The following is a 17,287-nucleotide window of genomic DNA, read 5'->3' on the forward strand; positions in this document are numbered from 1 at the left end:
AGATAAACAACTGGAAAACCTTTATTTGACTAAAACTAGCCAAAATCTCAACAAAGCGGGACGAGCCAAACAACTAACCAAACAGACTGAGAAACACAAAAACACTAACATCAAAGGAACATTCTGAAAAATGGAAATCTGTAAAGCATCCTCTGTTTTTCAGATTCAGACATCCTCTGAGTTGAGATGCTGGGAGAGCAGAGAAAAGAGTTTGACAGAAACAGCCAACGGGTGGAAAGATGATTTGAAGGAAACAGGTTGAGAGAACCCGAGGGAAACTGAGGACACCTAGTGATGATTACAGGCAACAAAACTCTCCAAAACTCTCTGGGACAAGAGATAAGGCTCTTACACAACAGAGACAGCCCAATAAGAAGAAACAAATCTGAAATAAAACCTAACCCTTAGTAGTCAGAAATACAGTGAGAATGAGTAGATTAGCAAAAATTAGTCACACAATCTAACCAAAGGATGAATTTTTGTTGAAGTACATCACATCAGTGCAAGGGGGTACAACATGACACACACAGCGTGACGCATAATGACTGCTTACCTTTGAGTTGATGAGTGGGCTCGTGTGGAAGAGTTGTGAGATCTGGAAGAGGCGTGACTGGCTGGGAATGATCGCTCTGTCGCGGGCCGTATGACTCGCTCAGTTGCAGGGACATTCTTTGATATGTACTGTAAAATTAGAATCAAACGATTAAGAAATGTAAAAGAGAGAAAACCTTTGATTCGATATGTTTATGTTCTCATAAAAACGTACATCCACCATAGGGATTTCCTCCGGGCCGGGTCCTGGGTGATTAGGTCCGTTAGCAAGGTTACGATTGGGATGTTCAGGACACATGTTCTGTCGCATATGATTGTGCATCTTCTTTCTTTGTTTCCTGTGGAACGATTTTGATCAATTTTTCTTTTAATGTTAAGCTTGCAATTTAACAAAAGAACTAGAATTAATTATGCATAAAACTGCATATTAGAGGGATCACATTATATTTTAAAGCTTATTTATATTAAATAAATAAAAATATATATATTTATAGTGACCTACTCATTGTTTTTCAAATCGGACTGGTTACTTTAAAAACACATTTTGGCAAAAAAAAAAAAAAAAAATCCAGTCTTTACTTTCCTTTGCATTCTAGTCAGCCTAGTGCTAGATATTTTTTTTCTAGAAAACATTTTTCTCAATTTCTTTACACAAAATAGATATAACTATCTAAAATTATTTTCAGCTGTAAGCATGTGCATTACTGAAGAAAAAAAGTGATGATATATGCCCCTTAGACCATAAACTTAATCCTATGATAAGCTTTTATAATCTTTTCACTAAAATCCATTGGCTCAAATGACCACACATAAGTCACATTAACATGTCATCTGCAGGACTTACTTGGTTTTACAGTAGGCAACCACACACAGGATGCCTACCACCAACAGAGCCACACAAATACCCGTGATTGTCAGGACTCTTTTCTGGTAGAGTTCTTCTGCCTCTGTCAAAATTAAACCCACGAGACAACAGAGAGAAAAGACAGGAAACAATTAGCTTCACAAAGGAGGTGATCCTTCCCAAAGTACTTTCCAGATCTAAATTCTGTCGGATAAATCTTCATCCTCCCAGCAACACAAACACAATATGCTCTAAGCAGCAATAAAATCTAAGATGTCTAACATATATGTAGCAGTCCTAAACTTTACAGAATTATACATCTACTCAAGATTTCAGCAAGGAATGAAACATATTGTCACAACATTATAAAAACAAGTTAATTTAAAAGTTAAATATGATTATTTTGAAGAGTGATTTGTGTTTGAACAAAAAAAGAGCTCCAGTGCTGCGTGGCTGAGGCAGAAAATGCTGTGCTGACGGGATCTTTGATAAGTAATGTGATAGATTTCTCACATCCCCTCCCATAGGAGGCTCCGTCTTTCATTCACCGGCAGCCATGTTCGTCATCATGCCAATTTGTGAGAAGTTTATGGCACCATAAATAAAGTTAGTTTATCTGTAGGAGCAAAGTGGGGAATATTTCACGGTGCATGTCATCTGCTGATAATGACTTTACACAGAGGAAATAATACTGGTGTTTCTGCAATAACATAGTGTTCCTCTGTTCCAGTGCGTGAATGCACTTGTATAATTGCACGATGTCTGAAAGGATGCCTCTAGCCATTATTCTAAAATCTCACACTCTGAAGCTCTTTTCTGGTAAAAAAAAAAAAAAAAAGTGTCAGAAGACAAAAGCCAACAATGAAAAAGAGACAGAAGCTGATAGAAAGGAAAGGGAAGGCTGTCAAACATTAAAATATCATGCATTAGAAAAGGGAGAATTTGAGCCAAGAACACACATATCATGATTCAGACTTCAACATTGCATTTCTGCACGGCTAACAACAGAGGATTGCAATAAAAGTAGAGGAGATCACATGTAAATCAAAAGTGAGACGAGGCATGTCAGAAAAAAAAAAAAGATAGAGATGAAGGAAAAATGACTTGGACTGAAAACGGAGTCAAATCATCTGGTAGGGACAAACATGAGACATCATGCTTGTTATGAATGAAATTAAAATCCAAGCTTCTAAAAGGGAAAACTAACTATCGTGAGTATAAGGTGGAAACATCTGATCACATGTACGGAGGGACGTATTGAATCCATGTTAATGATGCCGGGCGGAGGACGTGTGAGCTTGTCATTCGTATGAGTTATGCTCACTAAAGACGTTGATTGGTTAATAAAAAAAGGGGGACGATGTGTTTTACAAATCAACAAGCATGTCACATTGACGGACATTGTGGGAGCTAGGCTAGGACTGAGAGTCAAAATGGATTGTTTCATACCCATAAATTCAATCCCAAGATGCTCTGCCATTGCAGAGGGTTGACAGATGGAAGGAGAAACAAGAACAAAAACAAGAAACAAGAGAGCAGATTAAGGTAGTGGCACCTCGGAGCATACATATACATAGTGGCGGATAAGTAACTTAACACAGCCAACTGAAACAACAAACATGTCAGAAATTGTGCAAGACAAGACAAAAGCATGCAGCACACACTTTAAACTAAACTCTACAACTCCACACAAGACAAATGAACAATGCTAATTTCACATTCATGATTGGGGCTCTCAGTTTAGGGAGGTGAAACGTGTTCTGGTAGCTGCATGTCTCAACCCAACATATAAAGTCTTTAACATTGTCACGACCACAAACCTTAATGTGTTTGATTGTGTTTTAAGGGACAAATCAACACAACGCTGAGAATAACTGTGAAGTTGGAGGAAAAGAAGACACCGTTTTGAGAATAGCGTCCCTCAGGATGGTGGTGCCACCGTCGTGTATTAACTCATTAACTCCTAACAGAATGAACCACTTTTTTTTTTTTTTTAAGTTTTAGTCTTAAACATCTTACTTTGCATGACTACTCTCCGAGGCACTGTTTGTCATACAACCAGTGAAAGCGGCACAGCTTTATATTTTTTTTTACAATTCCGTTCTGCAGAGACGTTTCAAGTAAACAAACTCTGTGAATGGGAATTGAATTTTGGTTGCATAGTAACCCTCATTGGTGCTGTTTGGGGAAAATATGTGTCATATGCAGAGATTACTTGTGCTTTTCACTGTTCTGCCGTGCAGAACTGCTACACTGTCAGCTCCCTGACACACCCATCACATGAACAGGCAAGTTAAAGGGCTGCTGTGAGAACAGGGGTTGCTTCAATACAGCTGTACTCAATATTGGAATAATATCGTTGAATTATTGCTGGGCCTAAGCTTTCTGGCAGAGCGAGGCCATAGGGATGTTGCACCAACTAGCCGAGTCCATAACTCTGGCAACTCTGTTGGTTTGCTTGGGCTTAGGCGAGTCCCAGCTGTCCTTATGACAACATGCCTTATTAATTCAAGCCCTCACGGCCGAGAGGAAGAAACCATCCTCCTTCTCTGCTGTATCTCATGAGGAGAGATGCACCCTTTTATATGCCTTCATTTAGTGTACAATTAAGATGTTTTTACTGTGCTTTGGAAAAATGTCGTATCCAGTGAACTTTGTCTCATCTTCTCATGTTACAATCACAGACTTTAATGTAGCGTGTTTTATTGGGCTCTTATATGAAACACCCTCATTTTGATATGGAAGGAGCATGATGCATGGTTATCAGAAGCTTTTAGAGATACAAGTTTGAAAAATGCCCTTCCCAACTTTGCTTAAAATTGAAATGTTATCTTTTTTTTTTTCTAAAACAGCTTCCACTCCACAATCACGTGCAAAGTTTGTGGCTACAATGCGACCAAACATGGAAGCGCTCAATAAGTGTGAATAAAATCACTTTATTAAGACTTATATCAACTCGCCTTTTATCTTTTGATCTCTCTTTATGCTGACAAGATGTTGTACAAGGAACAAAGCGGAGAAAGGCTGGCCTGTCTCCATACGACTACACAGCAACAGGAAATAGACGCCGACCTTGACGCAGATGAACAGCTGCACCAAAGTGAGTGAGTGTCGGAAAAAACACAACAATACTTTGCCAAAAGACAAGTAATTTCACTGCAGTGCATTGCTGCTTAGTGTGAGGTTAAATTACTTGTAGTTAAGATGGAGGAGAGAGACAATGGGGGAGAGATGGGGTGTTTGCAATTCATTCGTTGCCAACACACAACAAACAGCATATGCGAGTTGAGTAACATGGACCGCAGAGACGGGTCTCTGTAATCAGCAGGCGGATTAACAAGAGCAGATGCACTCACTGCTATGTACTTTAAATTGAAACTGTATGATCTTGCAAACACACGATGACTGCACATATGCAATGGGATTAGCAGGAGGTCTTTTTTTTTTAACAGAAAGGAATCTTGTTTTCATTGTTGTAGAAAATGTAAGAATGTTTTCTGTAGCTGTATGTTTTTGTAACAGTATTGCAGCATCACTTAACACTGTCGAATACTTTTGTGATACTGGAAGCACTTCAGCGGCTTTAAAGGCAGACAGACTGAAGGAGAAGCTCGTCTCCAGACTGTTTTCACAGGAAAATCCCTGGAGGCCAGGATCCATCCAGGAGAGTTCTCAGCAGCTCTTCCACCAATTTTGGGATAATCTTTCAGCTGATGGCTGTCTTTGCCAATGTCGCCATGTAGAGTTGAGATATTAAAATTCATCATTTCCAATGTATGCAACACCTTATGGTTTTTGCTCATGTGGAAATGTGTCATTCCCCCCTCCACTTCACACTTTTTCATCATTTCCTGTTGATTTATCACATAAAATTCCAAAAAATTACATTGATGTTTGCAGATGTGACATGACAAAATGAAAAGAGTTGAATATCTTTGCAAGGCACTTTGTGCAATGGGGCTCTTCCAATTGTGAGTGCCATTTTGTTGCTTTTTTTCTAAAGTGCTGCATGTTAGCAGATACAACTCTCCCTCCCACCCCCAAACAATAACAACTAGCTGTATTTTTAATGATGGAGCCCTAACCTTTCATTTTCTCAGAATGGCTGTAATTGAGGAACTCAGCATGCGATCAACTGGCCTGAAAGTGAAACGAGCAGGGGCTTCTTGTCACAGCTTGAAGGGATGTGATGCTAGGCTTTCAGATGCATGCAGGCACAATTAGTCAAGAATTAAACAAGTATTGGGAAGTGTTCTGTCACGTTGGTTCATGTTGCATCTGACAATACAGCTAATTAAAACTGTAAATATAAAGGAATTCTGTGAGAGACATTCTGCAGTAGAGAAGTCGTGTGTTCCTCTTTCATTAGGCTGGAACACACTGAACATCAAATTTCACCTGCCTTTTCATTGACAGGTTTTGTTCAGATCTGGTTCCGCATTAATGGACTGTCTCAGGTAATATTGCCCAAGCTTGCATGTCTGCAACTGATTGCATAAAGAGGTGTGTTTTAGCATTTATCCTGCCGGTGTTGTTACATGCAGCTCATTATGTGCAAACAATTGTTTCAGGCAGCATCTAAAGCAAGATCACTTCACTTCACAACAGGTTGCAGGCAAATCTACTACGGGAAAGCACATGCGAAGCTCTTTTGAGCTACAGGGGAAGCACATACACACACACACGCACACGCCAAATCACATGGTGACCAACCACAGAAACACGCTCTACTAATCTGTGCCAGCTTGTGAATGAGTCATCAAAGGAGACACAGATATAATTATTAGGTAAGAACAGGAAATGAGTGCAATCTCTCTACACCCAGCGTACATGCATCACACGAGGACAGTCTGACACAGAGACAGAAGAGACAAGTTGACATACGGTAGAAACTGGCCATAACGTAGGTTTGACAGCGATCACCAGTAAAGTCATTTGGACACCTGATGGGAAGAAAGCCAAAGGAACAGAGGGAGGAGATCAGTGAGGAAAATAAAAGGAAGAAAATAGAGGGACAGTGGAGTGAAAAGGAAGAGCATGTGTAAGAAAAAAAAGGGGAGAAATCGGGGGGAGGGGTGGGAGAAAGGGAGAGAGACACAGAATTAGAACAACAGCAAAACTATAGACAGCAAAAGCAGAGTGTTCCCCATGGACGAAACCACTGTGTGCATGGTGCTGTGCACAGCTCATTGTGAAGTTGACCTAAGAGGGAAGAAGAGAAGGAGAAAGAGCAAGACGGTCGGGGTGACAGGAGTCCACTGGAAGAATCCAGGGACAACTGCATCTCTGTTCTCAGCTGCTCATATCAAGTGGACATACTTTTATTAGGATAGGGCATGTACGACCGCAGGGGCTCGGTCTGCGAGCATCGACGACCGAAGTATCCGGGTGGACAACTGGGAAAGAGCAGACATGTGTTATGAAAAAAGAAAACACGGGGAGTGGGTGCATTTTTAAATTTCAAGGCATTCATTCGTGCAGCGTGACATGTCATGTATGGGGAAAAAAAGAGGGGCTCTCAAGATTGTATCCAGTTTTAAAGCCAGGCTTTTGAGACCTAAAAAGTGACATGATTTAAAAAAAAATAATAAAAAAAAATCATTCAAGAATTTTTTCACATTTTTGATGGGACAATAAAATTAACATAAAACATAAAAGAAACTATTAGAAGAAAAGATGAATAAATGAGCAGCTGCTGGATTTTCTGTCATGTGTTGGTTGTGTTCTACATCCAACAAAAGTCTCCTAATTTTCACATTTGTTGTTTGAAGGCAAGAGATTGCAAAATAAATTGCAGCCCTGGCTAAAATTCCCCATAAACTTACAAGGCATTGTGGTCTGCTGGAACTAAGCTGAACTAAAGAACTGAGTTGCTCAATCAAAATACATTTTTGGCCAAAAATGAATTCAAAGACAGAGTTAAACTGACATATATATTAATGAATACATTAATAAAACCCAGTCAGTGGTGATGGACAGAGGCTTTTTTTCTACAAGGAAACCAAAATGCCAAATTAAACTTTTTTTCCTGATAGTAACATTACCATGATCTGACTTTTTTTCATCACAAAAGCCCGACACATATAAAAGGGCCTACTAGAGCCTCTGCATATCAATAAAACAAACACAAAACTTTTACAAAATAATCAACAAATGGGTATTATTAAATAAAAGCTGATTTCTGATAGTCCCCCTTTTATCGCCATGCAAGTCTTCATCCATAAATCAACTGAAGGAAACCTGTGCAACAAAACTGAAAATAGATTAATGAGGTCTTCCTTTGAAAAGCCTCTTGGAATCCCAGTAGCTGTGCTCACAACCTGCAAATGTGAGAGTTTTATTATTGTAACAACAAATCAGACAAAAGTAAACTCCAAATTTTTCACTGGAATTTGTGAAAACATAGATGCTTCCTAATATTGGACTGTTTACTTTACATGGTTTATGGTGATAGCATGTAGCTTAATGTTTTTGTTACTGAAGACAGACTATCTCCAGGATCAAGGGTGTTGACCATACTTCCTCATTATAGTCCCATTAGGATAAGAGTGGGCCTTTCAAAGGGCCACCAACGTTTTACCGACAAGTAACACAAGACTGGCTAATCCAAGAAATCTTTGCTGAAAGTTAAAAAAAAACAAAAAAACCCTGATGAGTAATTAAGAAAAAATTAGAAGAGAAAACAGGGCTCTGGGATGGGACCAAAACCAAACTTGTTACATGCAGAACGAAATAAGCAAATTAGCATAGGTTTGGACTTGTCTGGAAGGATCTGCTGTTTGCAGATATTTCAGTCCCAGAGTGAGGTAGAAATATTTTTTTGTACTTACTTATTATGTAATTTGTAATACTTATTTTTTTTTGTTCTAATAGATTTTAAGCATATTTTAGAAGAAAAAGCAAGACAAGGTTGACAGCACAAATGTGTTAATTTGTGTCCAGCTCACTGTAATGAACTGAACCTAAGAGTAAAACCTTCTGTGTCACATTTATAGATTACAAATATAGCCATATCCCTTAAGCATAAATGTGGCATGAGGCTGCCACCTAAATGTTTCACAACTTGATACTGGAACTGTCTGCTGTGCTGATCTTCATTATGCTGTCTGTTCACTAATGCATAGCTGGATTTATACTAAAATTAAACTTAACATATTTGGACATGTGTTTACTTAAGATGTCATTTTTGAAGGCAACTGATTGCTCTATTTAGGGCTGTCAGAGTAAAGGGGGATGAATACAAATGATAGCTACACTTTTCAAAAATTTAATTTTAAAACTCTCTGAAACCATTTATCCATTTCCTTCCACTTTGTAATTATGCAGTAATCTGTGTTAACCTGTCACAAAATGTAAAAAAAAAAGTTTTGCCAGCAATTGTATGATCAACTCCTGTTAGCAAAATCTGACTATCTTTGTTTCCCACTGCATAAAAGTATCTAATATAAAAGAAAATCATCATGTTTAACAGTTAAAAATATTCTTGTTGATTCTGTTTGTGTTTTACTTTCTTTGTAATCCTGTTTATTTTTCTGCTTATATTTGATTACACATAAATATATTTAGTTTATTAATTAACCTCACTTTTTCAAAACTTGTACATCAATGAGAAGCAGATGGGTGTGAAACACAGACTTGTTGTCTACATGATTGTTTAGCCTCTCAGTTATAACCAAAGAGAAACCTGGTCGGTGTCGAGTGAAATGGCAGTGGGACAACAAATTGCTGCAGGCCTTCCCCGCATTATCCAACGTTTCTGGACCTATGCCCCGGCCGTGAATGAATTAGCTGCAGCGGCTGGATTATTGCCGCCTCTGATTTGTACACAGCCTATCAAACTTTGGTTGCAGCCGTGTCCTCGCTGGTTGTTTAGACATACTTTCTCTGGCCGACTTGGCAGCAGAGCCTTGCTAATATTTCGACTTTACATCAAAACCACTGACAGACTTATGTGACAGTTTGTGCTCCCAGAAAAATCTGCATGGTAACGCCTGGCAACCTTTGGAGGGAGATTAGTTTGTTTTCTGATATTAGTTTCTACTTTATAAAGTCAAACTAGCAATATCATACTCACTAACTGTTTTTGTTTTTCATCAAAATTTGGAACGGTTTGCATTGTTCTTTCAATAATCTAACCTGAAGCAAAGATGTATAATTTTTCTCGGATTTTAAACATGCAACTCACATTGGATTGTATATTGTTTTCATTTAACCAGTTCATAAACTAGAAGTAATAAAAATCTGCATTTTTTCCAAGTAAAACACAGTGCCTTGCTAGAATCATTTCAGAGTTTGTGACTTTACAACCACAAGCCTTTGTGTTGTTTTTTTTTTTTTTTATTTTATGTGGTAAACCAATATATTGTATACAGTACGGAATATTGTATATTGTATACTGTACAATATACAGTAATGGAGAAGTGGAAGTAAAATTGCATCTGATAGAATATTTTTTACTTGAAAATCTGAAAATAAGAAGCATGCATTTGTATTTAGCCACATTACGTAAATATAGCTAAACTAAAACCTAAATTAAAATCACCGGCTTGACAGCAAAACTTCATCATAGAATTAGCAAATAGTTTTGGAGTGGTTTTTTATAGGTACTGTAACAGATTAGAAGATATCAAGCCAAGGTTAACCAACTCTGAACCTGAAATTAGAAATGTATTAAAGTTTAGAGAAAACATTTGAGGATCACCCGAATGAGTAAACATCTGCTCAAAAATAAAAATGTCTGATGAAAACAAATAGAAAACTCGTTGTTTATGTTCTCCTACACACCATCCTTACTAATGTTTCTTGACTGTAAGCATCAGACAAACTCAAATCTAAACGTCAGAGGGAGAGAAAAATGGTTGTTTCTTAGAAAACGTCAACCCGTTTTCCACTTAGAAAGCAATGATACAGAGTTAAACACATCCTTGCACACTGGCCTTGATCCCTTCTGTCAAATGTAAGCAATGATTGTATTTATCTCATTGGAGGCCTCGAACAGGCATAAATATTTGCTCACTACTAAACCAGTGACTCATGACATTTTGAAAGGGCTTTTAATGTGCAGCCCTTCTCTACACTAAACAAAACTTAAAAGAGTAAGCACACCGCCTCACTTCATTATTAGCGTTAAAATACACAACAGGTGGCAGATTAGAGGAACTGAGTTTTTCCCCCTCCCCCACTTGATGTGTAACTACTGCTGCTGAAAACTGCAGCATAATGATGAAAACAATTTTTAATATGGTGCTAGAACGTTATTACACAGCAAAACATCTTGTAAAGATCAAACTCTGACAATAAAAACGGGGAATCCCAATATCACCAGGACGAAAACTCACTTGCAGGAAATCTTATTTATACCAGGGATGAAGTAACAGTCGCCGCCATTCACACAGAAGGTCTTCTCTGTGTCATTGCATCTTCGGGCATGGCCTGAGCCTGGAGATAGCGTTGTGGTTACTAGAAAAAAAAGAGAAAAGAACAAAAAGAAACAGACAACATTAAGACATTTTCACATACATGCCCAGACCTCAACAAATATTGTCAAAACTTGTAAAGATGTGCAAAACGTCAGGCAATGCAGACACCATGATGGAACTTGAACATTGAAGAGTTATTTAGACAATAATAATGTATTTTCTGCAAGAAATACATGTGATAAATCTCACAAGTACAAAGTTAAATAAGAACTAAGTTAAATAAGAACTAAGCATGGCCATTTATCATAGTTTTTGTCCATATTTTGACCATAAATAATAATCTTTAAACATTTAGATGAAAAATTGTTCTGTTTATTTAACAAGAAACCCCACACGTGGTGGTAAAGATGTGAGAAAAGTCTTTAACCTTTGTCACATTGTATTTATGTCCTAGGGAAACTTTGTATGAATTAATAATTATAAAGTTTTTCAAAACTTGAGATTAGGTCTCAAGTTTTCAAGACCTGAAATCAGGTCTGCTTTGAAGAAAGATAGCTCCCCAAGTCTACTGAATACCACGGTCTCAACCAAATCACTGCCTCTCATTTCCACAGCATTCAGATCAGTACATTGCACCACTACATTGTCCAACAGAGACCTCCACAAAACTTATCATCTGACCTGCATGTGGAAGGGGAATGATGGAAAAAGCTTTTGAAACTCAGACAGCAACACCCTTCAAACTCAGATTTGCCCTTGCTGTATTCCAAGTCCTGGTCAAAGACGTCTTGATACATTTTACTGGGTTCTTCAAAAATAATCCTATCTATGAATAATTGCTTCCCCAAGTCTTGATGGTTCATTGATGAAGAAAAAACTCCCATCTGGCAGCAAGATAACCAACCTTTTCATCCAAAACGTGTGTAGACTTCATGGTATCTCCCAATCGGAAAAGTTATGCTTAGTTCAGGTTTCCATCCAAGAAATAATGGTGAAAATGAACAACTCAGTCAGGAAATGGAAGTCACATTTAGGTTCGTAACCAATTCTAATCCTTATTCACGGGGTCAACGTTTACCGGTGATCGAACATGCACATAAATCCCATGCCAACGTACATATAGTTCACCAGCATATGGACTGAAAGATGTGGAACTAAACTACTTCACCCCTCCAAGGAATCTCTAAACAAAACTAACAAGCATAAAAGAACTCCAGGCCCAAAATACTAGCTTGGCCAAAAGGCATGGTTTTCTGCAAAAGACTTCCCCTTTAAGTGCTATTATAAGATATTCAAGGTGCCTTAATAAAATCCAACGTCAGTCCCACTGCTGTCTATTTCCTTTTTTCCAAACCTAAGCGCACGACCTTCTGTTTGTCCAAAATCAAGCAGAGATGACTCCATGATCACCAGCTGCACAGCTTCTCCACCATCTGGATCTTCTGAGCCACCAAGAGGCATTTGTTAAGGCAGGGTGACAGCACAGATCTGGGGTCCATGGCTTTTGCTGGCTCCTTTCTCACATCCCTGTGTAATCGTCGTATCAGGAAAGGAATAATGCAGTTCTGTTGCTCTCTATGTTACTAGTCTACTAGTATACCTTTGTGTATACTTGTGTTCCTGTAGAATCCCAACTGAGTTTCTCCTTTTGTGTTCTCTGAAATTACTTCCTTGGAAATCGTCCACGTTCTAAGAAGGATTCGAAGAACAACATTGGAACACTTACCTCCACGAACATCCTCCTCCAAAGCCGACCTTCTTGTTCTTGTCAGTCTAACCTTTCTGTCCCCCATTAACCAAAGATTTTCATACTTGTTGTACATTATTCCATGTACTCACCTGTTCCTTTTGTCCTTTCTGTAGTGGTGCTGCAAGAGAAGTTGCTCATTGTACAATCCACGCCTGAAAGATAACAAAGAAACCAGTGTTTTACAACAAGTACGGTACAATTAATTTATTAACATGTCAGTGATTCTGCATGTGAGTTAAAAAAGATACAACCAACCATGACAAATAGAAAAGAATAGATTTGAAAACTGGCTTAGTTGCAATAATTTTAGAGTAGATGGAAGTGGTTTGGGTGGTAGAGCAGGTTTGCTGTAGGCCTGGAGGTTCTCGCATTCAACCTAGTTCCCTCCCTTCCCGGGGGTGTCAGGCCGGGCATCCGACATTAAACCTCTCCCAAGTCTGTGTGCATGCAGCTGTGGAGAGTGGGTGGCTGTACTGTGGAGTTAGGCGCCTAAAAGGAAAATATTGTCGATAGTACAGGTAACAGAAATGATGATGTCAATGAATTAAATTGAACGCTGGGAAGTTTAATGTATGCTACTGTGACTTATTTTAAGGCTTTTACTCACGTTTATTTGAGGTGACAAAATCATAAAGGCTGCTGTTTTTATGAAGCTGAATTATTTCTCTTAATAGCCACCAAAAGATCACCGTAATGCAATCTCTTCAAGTCAAAATATGAATAAACGATATGATTAATGGCCACGCTTAGTATTTCTTTAAATATGCACTTCTGGGACAGTTTTATCAGAGCGATAGTCCTGTATAGCCACAAGTATTTTGTGATTTACTTATAAACCACACTTTTATCTCCAAAAGGACTCTTCGATGCTCAGCCTCAGATGTAATTGTGTCTCTAAGCAGTGTTGACACTATCTCAAGAAGCTTTTACGAAGAAAGATAAATATTTCCCTGACATAACGTAGGAGTTGTTTATGCACTGACTCAATTCGTTGGAATGGCCCGAAATGTCATGTATCTGAACTTAATCCCCCTTCCTCTGACTGAGCTGACATAACATGCCTGGGATGAAGTCTGCTTATCAAAACACAGGGACAGGTAAAACATGGCAGGATTGGGCTTGAGGAGAGAGGGTTGTGCTTTGCATGTCAGATGCTGAAATGCGATTGTACCTGAAGTGAGATGCTGCAGTGTGCTGGTGGAGACACAAACGCTTTGCACCGAGAAAAAAATGTCAATAGCTCCAATATATCTGTAGTCTGATACTCATGCCGTGCAAAGTGCTGTGACAAGAAATTGCTCAAGGAATTTCTTCAGCGAGGCCTCTGGGTCTGTTTGCCTCCACGGCGAGGTTTCACAACTCTTGCTTCTCGTTCGTTATTATTTCAAGAAGGTAGAGATGTTTTGCTTTGACAAAAAACTAGAAAGGTTTGTTCTTCCGCTAGTAAACAAGGTAAATCAAATATATATACTAAGTCAATGCTCTTGTTTCTAGTCAGAAAACACAAAGCTTTTATAAAAATTAAAAATGCGAGCGCATACATGATGAAAGTACAACTGCCTTGCAAAGCAGTAAGAAGTTTCTGCTCAACTCTCAAAATGCAGAGCAGGCCACACTCAAAGAATCTCAGGTTTAACTCCAATAAACATCCACCCAAATAATAAACCAAGATATACGTTTACGGCAGGTTTAATCTGATTAGATTAGTTAATGTGTGATTCATGAAAAACATCTCAGCTGCAACTGGATTACATGTCTAAACTCCTAAGCTTCACTGTCACCCATATTCCAGGGTTTAACAAAACACAATAATATTTTCATACCAGCACACCCCTCGGCATTATCCGCTGCCACTTCCATGGGAAAACATTTTCAGCTTCAGCAGCAGATCGGAGCTAACTTCACTTTCACCTGACTCATTCAGTTTGCGTCCTGCCAGGTAAAACTCCTGATAAAAAAGATCAGGTAAGGACTGAGGCACCTCGAAGGACTGAACCCACCCTCCAATGCTAAAAGTGGAAAGCTTTCCTAGGGGTTTGGCTTTAAAAAATGTTAGTGGAAAGACTGCAAAACAAGCTGGGTGAATCATTAAACAGAGCAGCAGCTGTTGATGTTGGGATGGGGCAGAGTAGAGGAGGGAGGGGTGGGGGGGTTACAAAGTTTTCATAAAGTTTCGAAGTTGTTTTGAGAGTTGTTCTTTCCCATCATATGCTGCACACTGCCAGTCAGCTGTCTGACAGAAGCCTACCATACTGCTTTTGTCGCTTACAAGAAAGAAAAATCCGGCTGCTTGGAAAATAAAAATAAAACGATGTCTGATTATAACTGACCAACTATATCAACTCAAACAGTCTGCCAAAACAATTACCAGTTGAGTTTGTTATACTTGTACTGCTATAATAAAATCAGAATGACAAGATGTTACGTTATAATACAGTTCAAATATTCTGCAATTCATTTGTATATGTAATTGGTGATTATTATTTTTTTGTAGCAGTATTTTAACTACTGAAGTCTATTATTTTTTAGTGAATAACAATTCTTCAGCTGCTAACAGTATGGGAAAAGTTTTATTTTAAAATGTGAAAAGGGTACAGCAGCCAAGCTTACTTTGGTCATAGATGAATAAACAAAACCCCTCTTAGTTTCTGTAAAATAACACCAGCTGTGTTTGGTGAAATGATCCTTTATTGAACTTATTCCACTCAAACATGGCAAGATTTTTAACTGACATGCAACAATCGTTTATTGATACAAGACAATGGATGGATGGATGGATGGATGGATGGATGGATGGATGGATGGATGGATGGATGGATGGATGGATATATGTAAAAGGAAAATTGGTTCCAGCACTATACCCTGTGGTACTCTATAAGCAGCCCTAATGAGTGGAAAAATATCGGAAAAAACGGTTGAAACCATTTTTAGACATGATTTAAATATGTCTAAAAACAGACTACTGCTGTTTTCTTAATGTCTCCAGCACCTCTGAGCATTTCTAAGGGAATAGATAACATAAGCATGGGATTGATTTCCATTTTTATACTTCTTCATGCTCAGCAATATTTGTTGACAAGTCCTGTCAAATCCAATCAGTTTGGTACATTACAGGTATTTCCTCCAGACAAAAACCTGGCATGTCTTAGAAACAAACTGCTCAACTCAGTCACTTTCTTTGGTTGGCATTAACTCTGGTAATCACTGTAAGAGACATTAGTTGGATATTAAGCAGGTTATGATTCACTTGATGATTATTTAAAATCTAAACATCAAGTTCAAAAATCAATACATTGTAAAAATGAAGAGCAGAGGCTAAAGTACAGCTAACAGGCTTTTCGTCAAACGTCCTTAAAGTGGGAACCTTCACTAAACAGCTATAGCAGCAGGCTGGTCTTGTGTTGACATCCAGCTGAGTACTTGCAGGTGGAGCCCACACATCTACGCTCAGTACACAGGATTCATTTAGCCAAACAACAAATCCCATCTGTTTGTCTTCAAGGGCTTTTTCTAAGAAGCAGAAGCGTGGCTTTACCCTCCTAACAGTGAAATGAAAAGAAAAAAAAAAGTCTTCCTAGACAATTCAAGAATTCCAAAAAAATAAAAAAAATGTAAAAAGTTGCTACACAATTACAATTATATTGTAAATTTTTTCAGTGGCGTACATATAAATTTTCACTAAATGCAATGGTAAAAATTAGTATTATTACATATAATGTCGCACAGGAAAAAATCCAAGAGTTCTAATTTTTTCTGTTCTCCCTCCCCTTTTGCATAACTTTAACACTGAAGCTAGACAAAAATAAAGGGGTAGTTTTAGAATGTTCTCACATGAACTAAGAGATCTCTAAATACAAAATTCTGTGAAAAATAACCATGAAATAAAAGAGCTCTCTTGGACAGTAAAGGATCTAAGTCAGGGGTCTCAAACTCCAGTCCTCGAGGGCCGCTGTCCTGCAGTTTTTAGATGTGCCACAGGTACAAAACACTGGAATGAAAGGGCTTAATGACCTCCTCCTTGTGTAGGTCAGTTCTCCAGATCAGTTCTCCAATTGCTAATGACCTAATTATTCTATTTAGGTGTGGTGCAGCAGAGGCACATCTAAAAGTTGCAGGACACCGGCCCTCAAGGACTGGAGTTTGAGACCCCTGCTCTAAGTGATTTCTGACGCATCTATGCAAGGATTTAATGCACAGATAGAAATTCTCCTTAATGCTTTGTCACTCTGGATTGCAAAAGCACTGATGAAAGCTAAAAAATAAAAAAAGTCTGTCCACTTAGTTTGGAAAACTTACTACACATTAAGTGTCCTCTGGAAACTTTTCAGTATGAGTTGCACATCTGCAGGAGGTTTTATCGGGCTACAAACACGTATAAATACCATAACTCGCTTCGACATTTTGCAACAAGCTGCAAAAATAAACCGATCGATTTGCTGGCTCTTACCTAATTAAATGAAGGTCTTTTTTTTATTGTTGTGCAACCCAGCGTGTCTCAGCTAACCACAACTGAAAAAGGGGCACATGTTTGGAATAAAATCATCTCTGGTACTGATGTTTTGCAATTTGTCTGTATTGCATGTCATAAACAAAGCTGTTTTTTTCCCTAACTGCTTTTTTTTTTTCTTTTTTGACGCATTTTCTTTTGTCACAACACCACAAAATATGATAAGATTACAGGAACTACGTCATTTGTTCGCAGCCTATACAGTTAAATCACTT

General features: G+C 38.4%; 1 protein-coding gene across 8 annotated transcripts in view; it reads right to left on the reverse strand.

The window, feature by feature from the left end:
* LOC102218549 (pro-neuregulin-2, membrane-bound isoform-like) overlaps positions 1–17,287 on the reverse strand; it is a 124,645-nt gene that overhangs the window by 5,316 nt on the left and 102,042 nt on the right. For 3 of the 8 annotated variants that reach the window (XM_023342156.1, XM_023342163.1, XM_023342162.1), the window contains exons 4-10: positions 12,655–12,717; positions 10,735–10,855; positions 6,281–6,339; positions 2,846–2,869; positions 1,397–1,499; positions 767–890; positions 554–681 (exon numbers count right to left, since the gene is read on the reverse strand). In XM_023342156.1, the coding sequence (XP_023197924.1) occupies positions 554–681; positions 767–890; positions 1,397–1,499; positions 2,846–2,869; positions 6,281–6,339; positions 10,735–10,855; positions 12,655–12,717 (622 nt within the window). Of the gene's footprint in view, positions 1–553; positions 682–766; positions 891–1,396; positions 1,500–2,845; positions 2,870–6,280; positions 6,340–6,715; positions 6,793–10,734; positions 10,856–12,654; positions 12,718–17,287 lie in introns of all 8 variants that reach the window. The other 5 variants (XM_014471313.2, XM_023342158.1, XM_023342157.1 and 2 more) reach the window with 5 other exon arrangements.

This window comes from Xiphophorus maculatus, chromosome 11 (assembly GCF_002775205.1).
Source record: "Xiphophorus maculatus strain JP 163 A chromosome 11, X_maculatus-5.0-male, whole genome shotgun sequence".
In the NCBI taxonomy this organism is placed as follows: domain Eukaryota; kingdom Metazoa; phylum Chordata; class Actinopteri; order Cyprinodontiformes; family Poeciliidae; genus Xiphophorus; species Xiphophorus maculatus.